At 52.1% G+C, this 17,720-nt stretch overlaps 1 protein-coding gene across 2 annotated transcripts; it reads right to left on the bottom strand.

The window, feature by feature from the left end:
* Positions 1-162: 162 nt before the first annotated feature.
* On the bottom strand, positions 163-17,677 carry ERBB3 (erb-b2 receptor tyrosine kinase 3). 2 transcript variants are annotated; one of them, XM_004274174.3, is made up of 28 exons: positions 17,431-17,677; positions 13,524-13,675; positions 12,818-13,004; positions 11,993-12,118; positions 11,297-11,362; positions 11,006-11,124; positions 10,756-10,897; positions 10,266-10,379; positions 10,037-10,157; positions 8,350-8,423; positions 8,120-8,210; positions 7,668-7,873; positions 7,331-7,463; positions 7,033-7,123; positions 6,654-6,808; positions 6,196-6,249; positions 5,710-5,851; positions 4,990-5,109; positions 4,766-4,864; positions 4,390-4,575; positions 4,076-4,231; positions 3,759-3,834; positions 3,430-3,576; positions 3,019-3,116; positions 2,734-2,922; positions 2,502-2,573; positions 1,998-2,292; positions 163-1,810 (listed from the first exon to the last, which is right to left on the bottom strand). In XM_004274174.3, the coding sequence occupies exons 1-28, from the start codon at positions 17,510-17,512 to the stop codon at positions 1,287-1,289; spliced, it is 4,017 nt and encodes a 1,338-aa protein (XP_004274222.1). In that variant the 5' UTR covers positions 17,513-17,677; the 3' UTR covers positions 163-1,286. The 2 variants fall into 2 exon arrangements, with proteins under 2 accessions (XP_004274222.1, XP_033291932.1); XM_033436041.2 differs by lacking the exon at positions 13,524-13,675 and having other exon boundaries at positions 17,431-17,669.
* Between the last annotated feature and the right edge of the window lie 43 nt (positions 17,678-17,720).

The raw sequence follows: 17,720 nt of genomic DNA, 5'->3' as shown, positions 1-17,720 counted from the left end.
GGAATAAGGAAAAGTAGGGCTGGAGAAAGCTACATGGGGCCGAGTAGGCCTATCAGGAGACAGAGAAAGAAGCATATAGTGGTAGCTATCCACTGCTGAGGGACAGAGAAAAGGGGCGGTCTACCTCACACACTAAAGGTTTTTATTTGACAGACAAGAAGCTGCAAAACGTTGGCATTTTTATTCAGACGTATAAAAACAAAACAAAAAAACTTCAGGGCTAACAACAGATACCCCCAGTTTCCCATCCATGGGGACAGAAGTCTGAAGCTGGGTCCTCTTTCCATGCCACCTGGAAGCTTCCCACTACTGGATGAGAATAGCTCCTAAAAGTGGCTCTTGGGACCACTGTGAATCCGTCCCTTGGGTGGAGATCATATACAGCACATGTAGGTTATGGTTTACACAGAGATGCCCAGTTATTTTTCCTTCTGACCACCCCCTACTCCCACCTTCTGAGATAAGAAGTCTGGGTGTAGGAGCAGGCTGTAGTTGCTGGAGTTAGACTTGATTCAGTGCAAAAACAAGAAGACAATGCCCCTTCAAGGGCTCTGACTTATATATCAGTTTTCCTTGATACTTTACAGTAAGAGCACATGCATTGGAAAATCTTGAATCCGGACCTGCTATTTGATTTACTTAATCTCTTTAAGGCTCAGTTTCCTTATTTGTAAAATGGGATAATACCTAGCATACAGAATTGGTGTCAAGGATTAAGTTAGATAATGTTGGTAAAGTTTAGCATGATGCTTGACACATAGTAAATGCTCAGTTAATAGTAATCATTAATATCTACTCCCAACCTCTTCACAAGATTTTAAGCTTCTCATTTTTTCTAGGGGGTTAAGGGTCACAAGCCAAAATTTTGCTTTCCCCTGCCAGGTTTCCCCCTTTCCTCTCCCTTCGAAGTCTGATGGGCAACAAAGGCACACTTTAAAGCCTAGTCTCAACAAGTCAGAGTCTAAGAGAAAGGGACATGGGGAGTAATCCTTCATATCGCCAGGGAGTTCCCCCAAGGAAGTTGAGGAATGGGACTGGGAAAGCACATAAAATAGGGAAAACCATCTCCTTTCCTGGGTTTGGGAAAGAGAAAAAGTGCAAAGCTGGCTAATACCACAAGAATTTTGTGTCCGAGTGTTTAAGGCCTCCAAAGGTTGATTGGAATTGTCTAGGACTAGGGAAATGGGGCTGAGATCTGTGAGGGAGACAGACTAAGGAGAAGAGGGGTACCCTCCAGAGGCACTAGCTGCCATCAGATGCTCCCTGAGTACCTCAGTGAGCAGGGGTTATGTTCTCTGGGCATTAGCCTTGGGGAAAAGCCGGCTATGCCAGTAATCGGGGTTATCAAAGGCAGAGTCAGTGGCTTCTAAACTACGTAGAGTTTTGAGGCGGGCATAATGGACCTGGGGGCCATGGTGTACAGGCCCCTGGAAAGCTCTCATTTCTTCATACCCTTGCTCAGCTGCTGGGCAGGCCTCCATGGCTGCATAATCCCCCCCAGGACCTCCTCCACCACGTCGCCGATTCATATATTCATAATCTTCATCCGGAGTTGTGCTGGCGTTGGGCATGGTGGGCACGGGGTTGAGTGGGCAACTCTGTGTGCTGCCCAGGGAAGCACTGAGGTCTGATCCCACATCCATGTACTCATAACCCAGCTCCTCAAGGGAACTTGGCCTAGGGGGACGAGATGAACTGCACTTTCTCCTCCGGTTCATGTATTCATACTCGTCGTCGTCATCTTCTTCTTCAGTACCCAGGACAGAACTGAGACCCACTGAAGAAAGGGTGCCTTCCCGGGAGGAGGTACCTGAGGGTTGAGAAGAGAGGCTAGGTATGTGGTATTACTTCATTGTAATAGGCAGTGAGGAGTGGGGGAGTCTTAGGAAAAAATGAATAGGGAGGGATATGATCAGAGAAGACAGAAGGATCAAGAGGAGCCTGTGGAAGGAGGATTAGAGAAAGATTTGAGGAAAGCGCTACAGAAAGTCAGGCACCTTTGAGGTGTGCATCTGGCATGACATAACCATTGACATCCTCTTCCTCTAACCCTGGTGGGGACTGTGGGGTGACAGGAGTAAGCAGGCTGTGGCGCTGGGAATGGTAGGCACTGTCTCCTCGTGGCCGTGGGCTCCGGCTCCGGCTTCTACACATGGATACCTTCTCCTGGAGCTCGGCCTCAGAGCCTGTCACATGGCCCTCCGATGACTCTGATGCCAGGCGTCCCCGTGGCACTGGGTGCAGAGAGGCTGGACGGTGGCAGCGTTCACTACACCCACGAACTGCAGACTTCTAAGGAGGAAAATAATACATGGAGATTTAAACAGAAATGAGGGAAGAAGAGAGATTTGTTTAGAAGGAGCTTGGGTCGTTCAGTGCCTTCTGTTTTGTAGGACACTGATTAAACCTCAGAGGTTTTTAAAGTCTCCCACACTACCCCTATCAATCCTAAGACACTGCCACCCAGCCTCTTGGCATCCTCTTAAAGAGACAGACCTTACCTGGGCAGCCTCCCCAAGATTCCCCTGGTTCATAGGCATATATCCCGATGATGGACTTACAAGGCTCTGGCTCTAGGATGAAACAAGTGAGGAAGAAGTTTAGATTAAGAGAGAAATCTACTCACCACAGCGGCCTTTGAATAGTTAATATGGACACCTGTGGGATTCGTGAGGGCGCAGGTGTACAGAGGGCTTAGGGTGCAGAAAGTCTTGGGAAACTGGAAAATCTTACCCCACGTGGCCGAGTAAGTGTTCCAAGTGGCAGGCTAAGGGCAGAGCCTAGTGTGGTTGCCAAGTTCTCCTCCTCTGCCTCCAACTCCAGGTCTAGGTCTAGTTCTGGCTCCAGCTCTACTTCCTCCAGTTCCTTGTTTGTTAGAGCAGGGGGCTCTGCCCCAGGCGGAATTCCAGGCCCACTCTCTCTCTGTGAGGGCAGGTGGTTGATTGTTAAGGTACATCCTGGTTCCAGCCAAGTTCCCTTTTCTCTAGATCTCCTTGGCACCTCCTAATCTCCACTCACCTTTATGACCAGGTACCGTGGTGGGTCTCGGGCCATCCTGGTGAACTCATTGGCTAGTTCTTTAAAGGTTGGGCGAATGTTCTCATCAATCATCCAACCTGGGGGTAAGATGTAGGAAGGAGAGCGATAAGAGGGGAGTGGAGTAGGGAGGGAAGCTACTTAGAAAATGGCTGACGCTTTGTTCCCTCATCTTTGTGTGGGGAGCCTGACATCCACGTAGATGCCATTGGCATCAATAATGTGGAGAGTGCTTAGTGTTTATTGGGCGGAGACCGTTTGGGGCATGCACCGCTGTCCTGGGTATTCACTTTTCATCACTGAGCATTGTTTATCTATGCTTTTTAGGTTTTCAGTCCAATGAAGCAATAATGGAGTAAAAAAAAAAAAGGCTGAAATCAGCAGGTAACTCACACTTGACCATGACCATGTAGACGTCAATGGTACAGATCTGGGGCTGTGCCAACCGCTCCCCCTTCTCCAGCAGATCTGGTACTTCAGCCAGTCGCAGCCCTGCATAGGGCTCTGCCCCAAAGGTCATCAGCTCCCAAACTGTCACTCCTGGTATAGGAAAACATGACTAGTTGATGGCAAAATAGTAGACATGGGCATGCAGATGAAGAGAAGGCAGAACTTGATCTGACCCAGGATCTGAAGGGCTTAGAGATTCTAAGAAAGGGTCTCAAAAGGCATCTTTGGAATTTGGACCAGTGATGGTATGGTGGGCATCCAGATGGACTGACCATAGCTCCAGACGTCACTCTGGTGTGTGTATTTCCCAAAGTGGATACTCTCGAGGGCCATCCACTTAATTGGAGTCTGGGGGATTAAAGACAAAGGTGTCACCAGCTGATTTCCACACATTTTCTTAGCATTTCTAAACCCATGTTCTCCGTCATTCTTTGCTGCTCTCTAAACTTTTATTTCTGGCATCTCCAGGTTCTTCTCCTTGGACTAACCCTGCAGCATCTGCTGGCCTCTCAAAGAGACCACAGAGTACTTCCCGTCCCCATGCTTCACTCCACCCCTGCCTCCTTACCCAGCCTTTGTGTCACCTTACCTTGGTCTCACTGTGCAGTAGCTGCTTATCATCAGGGGGCAGCAAGTCAGCAACCCCAAAATCTGCCACCTGAACCTGACTAGGTGATTTCAGTAGCACATTTCGGGCAGCCAGGTTCCTGTGCACCATACCATGTTCCTCAAGGTAGTACATTCCCTATAGGGAAGGAAGTATTCTCAAGGTTGGGGAAATTGGTCCTTGAGCTTCAGAATCACCTCAAACCCTAAGGCACCTCTCAACACTTGAACCTCCTGGTCCCCTCCCTGTGGGCCCACAGGCAGTTTCATCTTAGAACTCCTCCAGTCTCCTCTCACCTTGGCAATTTGTACTCCCCAGTTGAGCAGCAGCTGTGGCCCCAGTGCCCCACGGTGTTGTCTCACATGATCCAGCAGGGAGCCCAGAGGCAGGTACTGAGTGATGAGCTGCAGAGATGACCCTGGGCACAGTCCCAGCAGCCGTACAATGTGGGCATGGTCGAGGCTGCCAATGGCCAGCATATGCTAAGAGACACAAGAAGAGTCATCCTGGGAACAAACAGGGTCACATAAAACCAGACCAGGGCTCCCCCAACATTCGAAGACATCAACATGGCTAACACAGTATCTGCTAACACGAGACCGTGCTGCTACATAATCGTATCTAATATCAACCCTCTCCTAGTGGCACACAGAACACCCTGCCTTCACTTACGTCCGTCACAGCTTGAAAACTTTGCCGTCCACTCTTGTCCTCAATGACTTTAATGCAGACTGGAATCTTGATCGATTCACCCTCAGGAATCCACACTCCCTGGGAAATTTTGGGCAGGAGTCAGCCGAAGGTCATTCTCCCCAGGCTAGTCCTGTCTCTGAATCTGTCCCTCCTTTGCCCTAGATCCTTTTCCCACCTCCCCAGACTTCCTGTGGGCCACTCACTTTGTGCACAGTTCCGAAGACGCCCGAGCCCAGCACTTTAAGCTTCTTCAGCTCTGTTTCCTTGAAGATTCTGGCCGAGACTTTGTTAGCCTTCTCACTGGGGTCCAGAGGCTCTACGCTCTGGAACAGATGGAAAGGAGGTACTCAGGAAAGCCCACTCACATGTCCCTCTCCAACCCCCTCCCCAGAGGTGGATGCCAAGAGCAGCAAAGCCCAAAGGGGTGGGAGCAGGAAGAGGAATGTCTCTAGTCTTGGAAAGCATTGCAGGCATATGGGGGAATAAAAGACCTGAGGATTGAGGAAGTCGTTTGTGTTCATGAGACCAGAAATCAAGAGGGTCAGGTTTTCCCTTTGTTGGGAGAGAGTTGGTAATACTATCACCTTGAGTACTTTTATACAATTCTCTCTGTTTTTCAAAGCACTTTCACATACATCATCCCCTTTTACCCTTACAGCCACCTTGTAAGGATGAATGTTATTATTTCCTCTGTATACATGCATAAACTGAGGCACAGAGAAGGAAGCTAACTTCTTCAAAGTCATACGGCAAATTAATGGCAAAATCAGGACTAGAATTCATGTCTCCCATTTCTCTGGCCAGAGTCCTTTCTAATGGACCATACTACCTCCTTGAAGAAAGGGATCAAAGCTCTGGGGAAGGAAGAGGATCTTAAAGGGTGATGGTATAGGGTATGTTTCAAGGGTAAGCTAGGCACTCACCTCACCCCGTTCCAAGTAGCGCCTCATAGCCCTCTTATTCTGAATCCGGCGCCCACGCCAATAGAGAAAAGTGCTGCCCAGGATCAGGAAAATCACTGCCAATCCTACTACCACTGTTAAAGCCATTGCCAGATGGGTTTTGCTGTGGGACAGAGAAGCCCAGAATTATCCTGGGTCTACACTTCCCTTACAAATGTCATTTACACCTGTACTAAAGGTATAGCGCAGATCTGGGGCAAGAAGTTAACATTCACATCTACATATATCCTTGAGCAATATGAAGGGGTTAACCTCAATCTCCACCCCAAGACTACTGCAAGTTAATCTTAGGAAGGGAAGACCAGAAGCCTGGATTCTTGGGTCCCCAGGTCCAGTGATAGTAGCCTGTATACAGAGGGCCAGAATGAATAGAGACTTAATCTTCCCAGGAGGTAACGGCCCTTCCCCAAATATTCCCAGCTCCCTAAATCTCCAAGCCCACCATACCTGATCAGTGCCAGTGTTTGACCTAAACAGTCTTGTAGCTCTGGTCCCTTACACCTGGAGAAGAAAGTCACCTCCTTAAATGGGAGCTTGGTAAACTTCCACAGGAAGCTCAATTCCAACACTCTCAACGTACATTGTTTCAGACCCTACCATGGCATCCCATCCTGAAGCCCAAAGCATATCCCAAGACATGGCTCCCATCTCTGGCTCACCAATCCTCCCTGAGTCCCTCTCTTGAATGAAACTCCCCTGAGCTGAGGTTATTCCAGGTTCCCCAAATTGTAGCGTCATTTTGTGCTGTTACTGAGTTTCCCTTTCTCCAATCCTTCACTACACAGCTGGGAGTGGTTCTTAAGTCATAGTTCCTTCTTTCTTTCTGCTCTCCTCACCATCTTCTTTCCCTCTAGTTCTGTACTCTTACCCCTCTGCCAACACCCTTTTATCATCCCATCACTGACCCCTGAGTGCAGTTCTCATGACAGGGCCGACATTCATTCTGAGCATCTGGGTACTTGTAGATGGGGCCCTTGGCACCGAGGACTCCAAAGGGGCAGCTGCTCACACAGTGGGGCCCATCTCGAAAATGGGCACACTGGGCACAAGCATCAGAGCCCTGGGTGGAAGAGAGAAGGTCAGGAAGTATGGTATTCCAAGATCAATTCCACACTTCCCAACAAGAACTAGCCCAGCCATTTAGGATCCTCCATTCACAGACCCTAGCATTATCTGACCTCCCTGTGCCTCTCTATGGCCTTGAAATTTGGCCATATCATTCCCTAGACCCTCCAGTGTTGCCCCGCCCTCTCTCCCTTAGAGATCCTGGTGCTGCTACTGTACCGAGCCATTGCACGTGGTAGTGCCCTCCATGGGTTGGCATTCCGGGTGGCAGGAAAAGCATTCAGCTTCATGGGCAAACTCACGAGGCTCCCTGCAGTGGGGGGCCGGGGGTAAAGGGAGGTGGGTCACTTCCAAGGCCTGACCTTTATGCTCTGATCCCCCAACCACAGGGCCTCCTACCTAATTCCCACCAAGGCATATACAGAAAGTTGCCTAAAGGCTTTCAGGTGCCACCTGAACAGCTCCGTCCCTCGGGTCCATCCCCCAACCCCTTCTTGACTCTCCCCCCTCACTGTACCCATTCAGAAAGTTGCAGTGGGTCACACAGACACCTCCTCGGCTGTAGTTTCGGCAAGATAGGCACTGACTGGGGCCTGGGCCCCAGCATCCCCCAGAGGAGCACAGTGGGTCACACACTTTGCCTTCTGCCACTGGAAAGGAAGGGGTGGGTTAGGAGGAGTCTGAGGTCTCCTAACAAGCCTGTTCCTGAACTCTTGCTCATTACTGCTTCCAGCCTAATGTCCCCCTCTCCTTGGCTCTGTCCCCCATCCCCACTCCCACTTGCAGGGCAGAGCAGCCCTTATACCCCTCTCCTGCCTGATTCCACCGCCCCGTCCGTGGGCCCTTTCCCTCACCGCAGTCTCTGCGGGGCCGATTATGCTTGATGTCCAGTCTCTCTTCCGAAGGCCCCCGAAGCAGCCTGGTCCAGTTCAAAGAATGGTGGTAGCAGAGCTGCCGATTGGCACTTATGTAGATACGCCCAGCACTAATTTCTTTCAAGGATCGGAGGCCCAGAGATGTTACATTCAAGTTCTTCATGATCAACAGTGAGAAGCCCCGGCTGAGAACAAGGAGACTGGATGAGAGGGGAGACTACAGAGGAAAAACTGAGCACACAGTGGATTCATTTCCATTCAACAAATTTGCTCTGGGCTAATCAACCCACTGAGAGGGACTCCCCCCTCCTTTAGCCTTTGCCCCATCAAACTCCCACTGTATGAGACCATGCCTTGTATTTCACTCAAGGATGCCTGAGAAACTGGGTCCTTTGCCCGGAGATGCGACGACCTCCACACCCCTTACTCACTTGTAGAGGCTTCGGCCCCCAATGGTCGTCAGGTTGGAAAAGACACTGAAGTTGTGCATGTGGGGAGGCCAGGACTGGATGTTCAGGTAACCTGAGGGGTTGGAGAGGGGCACATGAGTGGGGAGCCTCTCCCCTTCCTTCCTCAGGTTTGCCTGGTCCCTCCCTTGACGCCTGGCACATGATTTTCTCAAGTGGTATACTCAGTAAGGGCAGGCTCTCCTCCCATTCACCTGTGATCTCCCGCACTGTCCGGAAGACATTGAGCTTCTCAGGGTCCAGAGCAGGAATCTTGTGCCAGGGGTCTCTGAGGAGAACAGTAAAAACCAGTCAACAAGGTAGAGGCATAACCAAGTAGCAGTGAGCACGCCTAGCCTCAGAACTTAGTTTCCAAACAGCGTTCTCCACTAAACGGAAACAGGACTCTTGGGAGAAATGGCTGAGGCAGGAGAAATATAACATGAGCCTACAGCATCCTGTGCAAAAAAGTAAGGAAATGCTCAAAGAATGAGGGGTATAAGCCCAAAGAACACAGGAGCCATCATGAAGGGGCCCCACAATGAACAGACCAAGGACAACTGGAATGATGATTGTAAGAGACTCTGAAATGTTGACTAAAACAAGTATCCACACAGATTAAACACACAAACAAGTAAGTAAATAAACAGGAAGGGAAGGCTCTCCCTCACACGAGAATGCCTACAAATAAATACAGGAGGAATAATGGAGTTAGAAAATCATCATTTGGCAATTCTCATAAAAACTGCTTCAGGCAAATATCTCCCCACAAGATACTTATTAATTGCAAAGGGAAAATAGTAACTTTACAGTAGAAAAGCTGGCAGACGCCCCCTTAACCAAGTGACGAGAGGTATCATCACCAATGATGGAACAAATCAACATCGTGTGCCTCCTTGATACTATGCACTGAGAATACAACTGTAGTATTCCTATCAAAATGCATAACTTGAAGCTAAGTGTGAGGCAACATTAGATAAACCCCAACTGAGGAACACACTACCAATCACCTGACCTGTACTCTATCAGCAATGTCAAGGTCATGACCTGTGACAGATTAAAGGAGACGGAAGAGACACCAAATGTAAATGTGTGATCCAGGACATGAGCAAGACTATTAGCGAAATGTGATTAAGGTCTGTAGATTAGATAACATTTTGTATCAATGCTAATTTCCCGATTTAAACAATTGTACTATGGTTTTGTAAGAAAATGTTCTTGTTTTCAAGGAATACACACTGAAATGTGTATTTCAGTGGGGTGAGGGGACACCATGTCTGGAAATTTACCTTCAAGTGGTTCAGAAAAACAAGAGCATGTATATATAGTGTGTGTGGTGTGTAGAGACAGAAATGATAAACATGTGGTACATTGGTAACATTTGGGGGATCTGAATAAAGAGTGTATGGGAAATCTTTATACCATTTTTTGCAACTTTAGATCTAAAATTTTGTCCAAAGTAGACAGGTGGCCCTAACGTTTCACACACATACACACACACACACACACACACACACACTCACTCACTCACTGTAAATGCTGTCCTATGGATTAGAATGTCCCTTTGCTCTTTGTGGCTCCAAACCAAGAAGCAGAACTAGGGGAAACAGCTGGAAGTCACGAGATAGATTTTTATCCAATTTAAGTAAGAACATTTAGAAACCTTTAAGGAGGACACAACGTCCCTGTCCCTTGCCACTCAGCTGGCTGGATTGCTTAGGGGTATCTGAGGGGATTCAAGCCCTGGCTGGGGAGTTAAGCACTGTCAGGTCCTTTGTGGCCTCTAAGATTTTATGATCTAGATTCCTGATCAGCTCCACATACGAAGGCTTGAACCAATGCAATGAACCGTGAGCAGGTGGATGGGGTGGGGGATCAGGGGATGAAAGCAGAATCTCTAACCCATTGAGGCCGGTGATAAGAAAGTCCAGGTTGCCCAGGATCTTGGTGCAGTTCACAAATCCATCAATGTTGCTCGAGTCCACAGTCTGGAAGCGGCTCCCAGAGCCCGTCCCCTCACAAGCTGTAAACACAGAAGAGGCTCACTGGGGAGGGGGTGTCGGGGGTGGAGTCTGAGTAGGCTCAGGGGAAAGGGTATCTCTTCACCAACTCCTTACCATCTCTTACTCACCTTTGGGGCACAGACCCCCACAAGGTTCACATATCTTGAGTCCATTTTTATCTACTTCCATTTTGTCAGGAGGACAAGCCCTGACACAAGATGTTTGATCCACCACAAAGTTATCTAGGAGGGAGGAGGGCACCATTAGAGATGAGGGAGGAACACTGCCAACTACCAACTAACTGAACCTCCTTCCTCCTGCTCTGCACTGCATTTGCTCCAATCGACCACCCGAGGTTCCTTAAGTGCTGTCTCATGGATTAGAAAGGCCCTTTGCTCTTTGGATCCAAAGAGCAGAGCTAGGAGCAATTGCTGGAAGTCATGGGGAGATAGATGCGGGAACGGGACATAGGGGTCATTCATTAGGGCTGACTAGATGATCACAACCAATTGCCCTCTATATCCTCTATTAACCACCCAACTTGATCCATTTTGCCTCCTAAAATTTCATCTAAAATCCTCGTTCCACTACCATTGTTCCTTCCCTTCAGACACTTACGGGGACAGCTGGCTACACAAACTCCTCCATACTGATACTTGGTGTGGGGATTGGGTTCCAGCTGGAAAGTTAGCTTGTTGTAGACAAGAGGCTGTGGACACTGGCGTACACAGGCTCCACTGTCATTGAAGAGCCGGCAGGCCTAGGAACACAGAAGGCTCATAAGACTCATGTTACATATGGACCCCTACTTCCTCCCCAAAGCCCACATCCCATTTCAGAACAGGCAAGCGGTGGTAACAGTACGTACAAAGCAGTCTGTGTCCTGAGGGCCCGAGCAGCCCCCTGCACACTCGTCGTGGCAGCACTGGTTGGGGTTCGGCCCAAAGCAGTGACCATTACACTGAGGGGCACAGATGGTCTTGGTCACTACGGACGGAGAGAAAGCACAGCTGTCAGGGCTCACAGGACTGTATTCTGAGGCTATCTCTCACCCTCTTGCCTTAGAGGCTCATCGCTACCCCCTGTCGACACAGGCTGGGGTGGGCAAGGATATGAAAGTGTATATGAGTTTGAAGTCTTTAAAATGAAGTAAACCCACGTGTCTGGCAGTCTTCTGGTCCAGGACCCCAGCATCGCCCCTTGCAGACCTCATGACAGGGGGGACCTGGTTGGGAGGGAAAGTAGCACAAGCGGCTGTCAGAAAGGCTTGCTCAGATCAACAGGGTATGATGTCAGCACACAGGCACCCAGTCCCGGGAAGCGAAGAGCCAGGGCAGCATCCCTCCTTACCCCAGCGGAGCTGGGCTGGGCTCAAGTGAACCTGTCAGCAAGGGGTGGAGCCACGCCTCCACACCACCCACAGGGCAGCTGAGGGGAGGGCCCGGGGCACATGCCTCACTCAGCCCAGTCCCAACCCAGGAATTTGGTTCTTCTTGGCAAACTGAACCCAGTAGGAATATGTGTGAGTGAGTGGACAGGGAGTGGCAGACTGCGGTCAGGGCTAGGTAGGTTCTAAGAAGCAACGATGTAGGAGTGGAAAGAGAAATGGATGTGCAGTCCAGAGACCTGGCTTCCCACTCAGAGCACAGAGTTCTTTAGCCCCTTTCCTTCACACGCTGCTTCTGCGGTTCGGGTTCCAGGGGACTGACCTGCTCCCTCCTGGCAGGCTCCTTGGGTTAGAGCCCAAGGTTTGTTCAGTGGCAGCTGGGTTCACATTAGGGACATACTGATGAGGGGAAAGGAGTCACTCTGGTTGGGTGGGGGCAAGGGGGCAGTCTTGATCATGGCCACTCACAGGTCCTGCCATTGTCCTTCACCACTATCTCGGCTTCTCGGTCCCGCACGATGTCCCTCCAGTCAACTGTGTCCATGTGACAAAGTTTATCATTCTTCTCAATGTAAACGCCCCCTGACAGAATCTCTGAGGTAGGGAAGAGAAGTGCCGGGGTCAAGGGCTAGTCAGGGAAGTCCTCCTTCTCCCTGCCTCCCCACCAGTCTGAGCAGAGGACATGGGCAGGCGGATATGTCCAATTAAATCCAAACTGCAGAGGAGGCGCGCCTTGTAAGAGGAGCAGGCCAAAAGAAAGTCCTTCCCCCTCAGACACCTGTCCAGATCCGGTTTAGCGAGTTGGGGAGGGGAAGGGAAAGAAGGAGAGTAGATCCCTGACTCAAATCCACACCTCCCCACCCCCGCGTGCCCTACCTGTGTGTTTTTCAACTGACTGGGACAGGCAGAATCAGAAGGTGGCCAGGTGGTATTTAACCCCTCTAGTCCTCCAGCTTGGGGCGACTTGTGAGGGCGGGAGGGAGGATTCCCATTCCCAGGGAAGGAGGGACATCAAGGGACACTGTACTCGGAAGTTAGAAGAATGTGTAACAGCCTCAGCTCCAACTCCAGCCCCACCAGGACATAAGGACCCTCCCTGGGGACAGATGCCTCAGCTCCCTGTTAGGGCCCTCTATCATTTAAGGAGGAGTGGACCTTTAGACCGTGGTGGTCAAGGTGGTGGGCACGTTGAACGGGGGTACTTAGAGGGAGCAGTCTTGGGTCATCATCAAAGAGGCACCTGTCAGCAGGTTGGCTGAGGGGCAGGCCTGGAAGGAATCATCAGGAACTGACCAGTGAGCTGAGTAAAGCGGAGCTGGCGCAGAGCATGGCTGGAGTTGGTGTTGTAGTTCAACATGACAAAGATGGCAAACTTCCCATCGTAGACCTGGGTCCCCCGCACCACTCGGAGGTTGGGCAGTGGCAGCGTAGAGAACTCATTCATGGCCACAAGGACGTAGCCGGTCACTTCTCGGATCCACTGTGATGGAGCAGATCGTGTGGGTGAGAGGGAGAGTGGGGCAAGAAGTGTCAATCCGCTTTCCCTCCCTAAGGCACTGAGGAAGCTCTAGCTCCTCTAATTTTTTCCAAGTCCTGTTTTGGAGTAGGGAGTAGCAGGCGCCACACGACTTCTGCAAGTGAAGACAAGCTGTAGAAATAACCGAGGAATTCTAGGCTCCTAGCCTTTCCTTCTCAGGGCTCCTCAGGCCAGGAGGGTCCTTGCTTATCCCTTCCTCACCTCCTCAGGTGCCTCTTGGTCCCTGGTGCAGAACCCCACCCTGCCCCTGCCCCCTTCTCAGGGCCAGCCCCTGTGCATCCCCGGCTACAGCGACCAGTCCACAGGCCCCAGATTCCAATCATTGCCCCATAAACACACTGGCTTGGATCTTAGGAACCATGGAGTCTTAGGAATGCTCAACTCCAGCCCTGAGGACAGGAAAGAGGCTTCTGTAGGGAGGACAAGGGGGAAGAGGTCGAGGAAGGAGGTCGGCACTCTAACCTGCAGGAAGGAGAGGTCAGCATTGTGTCCTGTGAGCACGATCTCCAGGTTCCCCATCACCACCTCACACCTCTCGTAGAGCTTGTACAGTGTCTGGTACTGGTTCTCGGCATCGCCGGTCACACTCAGCCCATTCAGAGTCCCAGGGCACACTGTTCCAAGTGGAGGTAAGAATGGCAGAGGCCTGGACACAAGTTTTCGGCCCTGTCCCCCAGGACCACCCCTTGGTTGCCCTCTTCCAGTAACATTTAGCACGATCAGAGGCAGCTGCCTCCAAGCCTCCGCCCTAGAGGCAGATGCCAAGGCCAGACTGAGAGCCTCAACTTCCTCTTTTCCCAGAATCCCTTCACTGGCCCCCTGAACAGGAAGGTGAAAGATTGCCTTTTCCCACCTGGGCCTCCTCTGTGCCTCTACTGGGTACTACTTTAGGTGCTAAGGAGTTAATCAAGGAGGATGTGGGGTTGTTTTCCCCTCCCTAGAAAGAAGTTAGAAAAGGACCACAGCTTGGTTACCCTCCTCTTCCCTCCCCCGCTCCAACCAGGGCACTTCTCTACCCCCATCCTGCCTCTCTAGGTCCTGGAATAAATATCTCTTTGGGGCAGCACACAGCCCCTATTGTGTCTACTGAGGGTGGGATGGGGGCAGAGGGCGGGGGCAGTGCCTGGGGCCACGGTACGGCCCACAATGAGGCGATTCTATTTAGGAGGAGGGGGCTGCCCCACCCTGTCCCCAGACACCCTGTCCTCAGCCGCTGGCCCCCTCTCTCCCCTCAAGCCTTGGGCTCAGACGAGTGACCTCACTGGCAGGGGGCCTCTGGTGGTGGTGTGGGGGGCTCAGTGTGAGCTCTGTCTATAAAGCTGGAAGATAGGGAGCTGACTGCCCACCTCGCACCCCCTTCATCAACTCTGGCTTTCCTCTCACTCTGCTCCCCGTCCCAGCCCACTCCAGCTCCCTCAGCATCACACTTTCCAGTCCTAGAGTATTTTTCAGCAAATACAGAGAAGCCGGATGGAAACAGCAGCCGACTGCCTCCATTCTAAGCCTTCTACCCAATTTCATCGTCAGAGGAGATTCATTAAGAAGCCTTCCAGGGCTTCCCTGGTGGCGCAGTGGTTGAGAATCTGCCTGCCAATGCAGGGGACACGGGTTCGAGCCCCGGTCTGGGAAGATCCCACATGCCGTGGAGCAACTGGGCCCGTGAGCCATGGCCGCTGAGCCTGCGCATCCGGAGCCTGTGCTCCGCAACAAGAGAGGCCGCGATAGTGAGAGGCCCGCGCACCGCGATGAAGAGTGGCCCCCATTTGCCGCAACTAGAGAAAGCCCTTGCCCAGAAAACGAAGACCCAACACAGCCAAAAATAAATAAATTAATTAATAATAATTTAAAAAAAGAATGCTTCCAACATGGCACTCTCACTCACATTAGGGACAGCCTAGACTCGAGGTACATGAGGCATGTCAGTCTTGGGGGTTCACTTTACTTTGTAAGTATGGAGGACATAGGGGCTATGGGAAATGTTGGACCCTGAAGCCCTCCCTACAACTTGTCTCTCCTCTGGCTCAGTGAAAGACCGTGGGGAGGGGGGTAGATACCACCTGTCCCAGCCACCCTTCCCTGAGGCAGTGGCAGCCTAGTGGGAGGCAGGAGTGAATGGAGGGAGGGAGATTGGTGAGGCCCCAACCCCTCCTCCCTGATGCACCCCTAGTCTGACCACCTGACCTTTGAAGGGCTCCCATTCCCGATCACACCCCATGAAGGGAAAGGGGTGAGCTAGACCCAGCAGAGGGGTAAACAGGCTGGGAGCTCCCAGAGGAGCCTGGGAACTCTAGGGTCCTTGGGTTGAAAACGAAACGACTAGGAGGTTAGTCGTTTCTGGAACAGCGCCACCCCAACCCCCTTCCTGGCAGGACACCCCCTCTTCCAAGTCAAGGCGCCAACCCTTCTTGGGGTGTGGGCGTGTACACACACACACACACACACACACACACACACACACACACGTACACGTACACAGCTCCCCTACTGGCCCAGAAATCTACACTGGTTCTGTCCTTGGGTTTCCTTATTTGGAAGGATTTCAGGTGGCCCCGTCCATTCCACCTGCCCATATGTGTTTGTGCAAACTTTGTGTCTGTGCTTGGGAGGCTACAGTGTTCGAGATCCCAGTTCCCTGCCACCCTGAGGGTAAAGTCCATATTACACAAATAGGAGCAAAGGGCTGGGTGGGAAGAGAGTATGAACAGCACCTCTGAGGAGGAACCAGGCAGCTTGGGGAGGAGAGGGGGGGTAGGGGAATTAGAAAGTCCCTGCTATACGCAGGGATTAGGGGCACAGGGAGGGCCAGTGGCACAGACCCCCCCCTTTGGTAAAGAGCACTGGGGTGGGTCACAGCAAGAATCTCCAGCCCCTCCTTAACCAGAGGCCTCCTCTCCAAAGTCCCCCACCCCCCATCACAGCCAGGACAAAGGGGCTATAGAAGGACTGAGACAGGGCCGGATGCCCAGAGGCTGCAGGATCCAGATAAAGGGTAAAGAGACCCAACCATGCCTGCCTCCTGTCTCCCTCAGGGAAGGTGGCCAGGATCTGGGACTCCTGGGTTCCCAGCTGAAGATTCCAGGGGTCTGGATGGGACAGTGATACACAGTCACTTTACTCAGTCTCTCCCACTCCAATCCCCAGACCCCCGCCCTCCACCAGCTGGGAGTGTTCACATCTCAAGATCCCAGGGTCTAAATTTAGGCCCAGCAACTGTGAGGGAAGCACAGGTGTTTCTCCCACTCCCACCCTGGGGAAGGGGCCCTGACTGTGCCAAACCCCAAGCCGAGATCTGGGGGGAGGGGAGGAAATCAACAGGGTTCCTCCAGTGCCAGCAACCCCAGCACCCCTCAGGTGTCCATGGTCCCAGAGACACCCCAAAGAGGTGGGCTCAGCTGGCATGGGAGTGGGAGGAGGAACAGAGGAGCAATCTGACTCTTGTCTAGACTGCTAGAGACAGCCAGACAATAAACAGAATGGGGGTGGGGGTGACTCTGGGCCTAAGAAGGACGCCCCACCCCAAGGACAGGGGGCTCAGAAGACAGGACAGGTGCCCTGTTGGCCCTCAGGTTGGCGAGAGAAAAGACAGAGAGAAATAGCGTCTGGAAGTCCTTGACCCTATAGCTCCTGGCTCAGTGCTTTGTACATAGTAGATGCTCAATAAGTATTAGTTGAATTGATCTAGGTCTTGACAAAAAAGTTTGGTCAAGTCGGGGACCAGCTAACTTTATTATTTTGAGAGAAAGAGGCCAGTCAGCCTCTGCGGGGCCTCTCACCCTGCTGTCACCTGGACTTGGCCCTTGGGTTAATCTCAGCTCTCCACAGGGCAGGCCCACTCACGGAAGAGGAGGTGCCTCTCTTGTTTTCCAACAGTAGACAACAACAACCTCCCCCCTTCCACAGCTCCGCCCTGCCGGCAAAACAACAAAACTGGAGGTTTTTGAGCCCCTGGGGGCAGGAGGTTGGGAACAAACCGAGAACCCCCCCTTCCCTGCCCCGCTCTTTCCAAGATCTCCACCTCCAATCATCCCCTCACGTTTACAGAATGGAGGTCCCAGCTCCTCTCCCTGCAGGGCCCCTCAGAAGTGTGAACTGTTTCGGCATCAGCCCTATCCGGAGAGACAAATCAGAGGGTCCGCGACACGGCAGGGAGGAGGTGGCCGGGGCAAGGTAGTGGTTCGGGAATCCCGTCCCCGCCCGGACCACGCCGAGAACCTGATCCTGACGGTCTCCGCCCAGGGGGCCCCAGCGCGCCGGGGCTCCGCACCCCCAGCCTCGCACAGCCCGAGCTCCTGCCCCTGGCCTCCGGCACCCCGCGAATTTGTCTCGGAATCCCAGGTTCCGAGCCTGTCGGTGCTCCCGCACCGCTTACCTGCCTGCGAGTTGCCCACCTCGGAGCCCCGGGCCAGGCTGAGGAGGAAGCCCAGCACCTGCAGAGCCCCGTTCGCTCTCATGACTCCAGCGGAGAGTGAGGGGAGCCCAGCCCAATCCGGCCGGGGGGCGTCCCTGGACTAGGACATCTAAGCGGAGCCACCTGAGCCGCCGGAGACTTCGTAGCGGCGGCAGAGGAGGTTGCAAACTGCAACCGGAGCCGGAGCCGGAGTTTGGGGCGGGATGGCAGGGGAGGGGTGTAGTCTGCAAGGGAGCGCAGGGGGAGGGGGT

The sequence above is a fragment of the Orcinus orca genome, chromosome 11 (genome assembly GCF_937001465.1).
Source record: "Orcinus orca chromosome 11, mOrcOrc1.1, whole genome shotgun sequence".
Taxonomy (NCBI): Eukaryota; Metazoa; Chordata; class Mammalia; order Artiodactyla; family Delphinidae; genus Orcinus; species Orcinus orca.
Note: the sequence above shows the minus strand (reverse complement) of the source record. Positions and strands in the feature narration are given on the sequence as shown.

Bases quoted from the DNA above. Each gene is read 5' to 3' on its own strand.
- ERBB3 (XM_004274174.3), bottom strand. From the start codon at position 17,512: ATGAGAGCGAACGGGGCTCTGCAGGTGCTGGGCTTCCTCCTCAGCCTG. The intron at 5,110-5,709 runs GTGAGTGCCTAG...CATCTGTTCCAG, and splicing joins GCTACTTGGAACGGGGTGAG to AGCGTAGAGCCTCTGGACCC. The intron at 2,574-2,733 runs GTAAGATTTTCC...GTTTCATCCTAG, and splicing joins CACTTACTCGGCCACGTGGG to AGCCAGAGCCTTGTAAGTCC.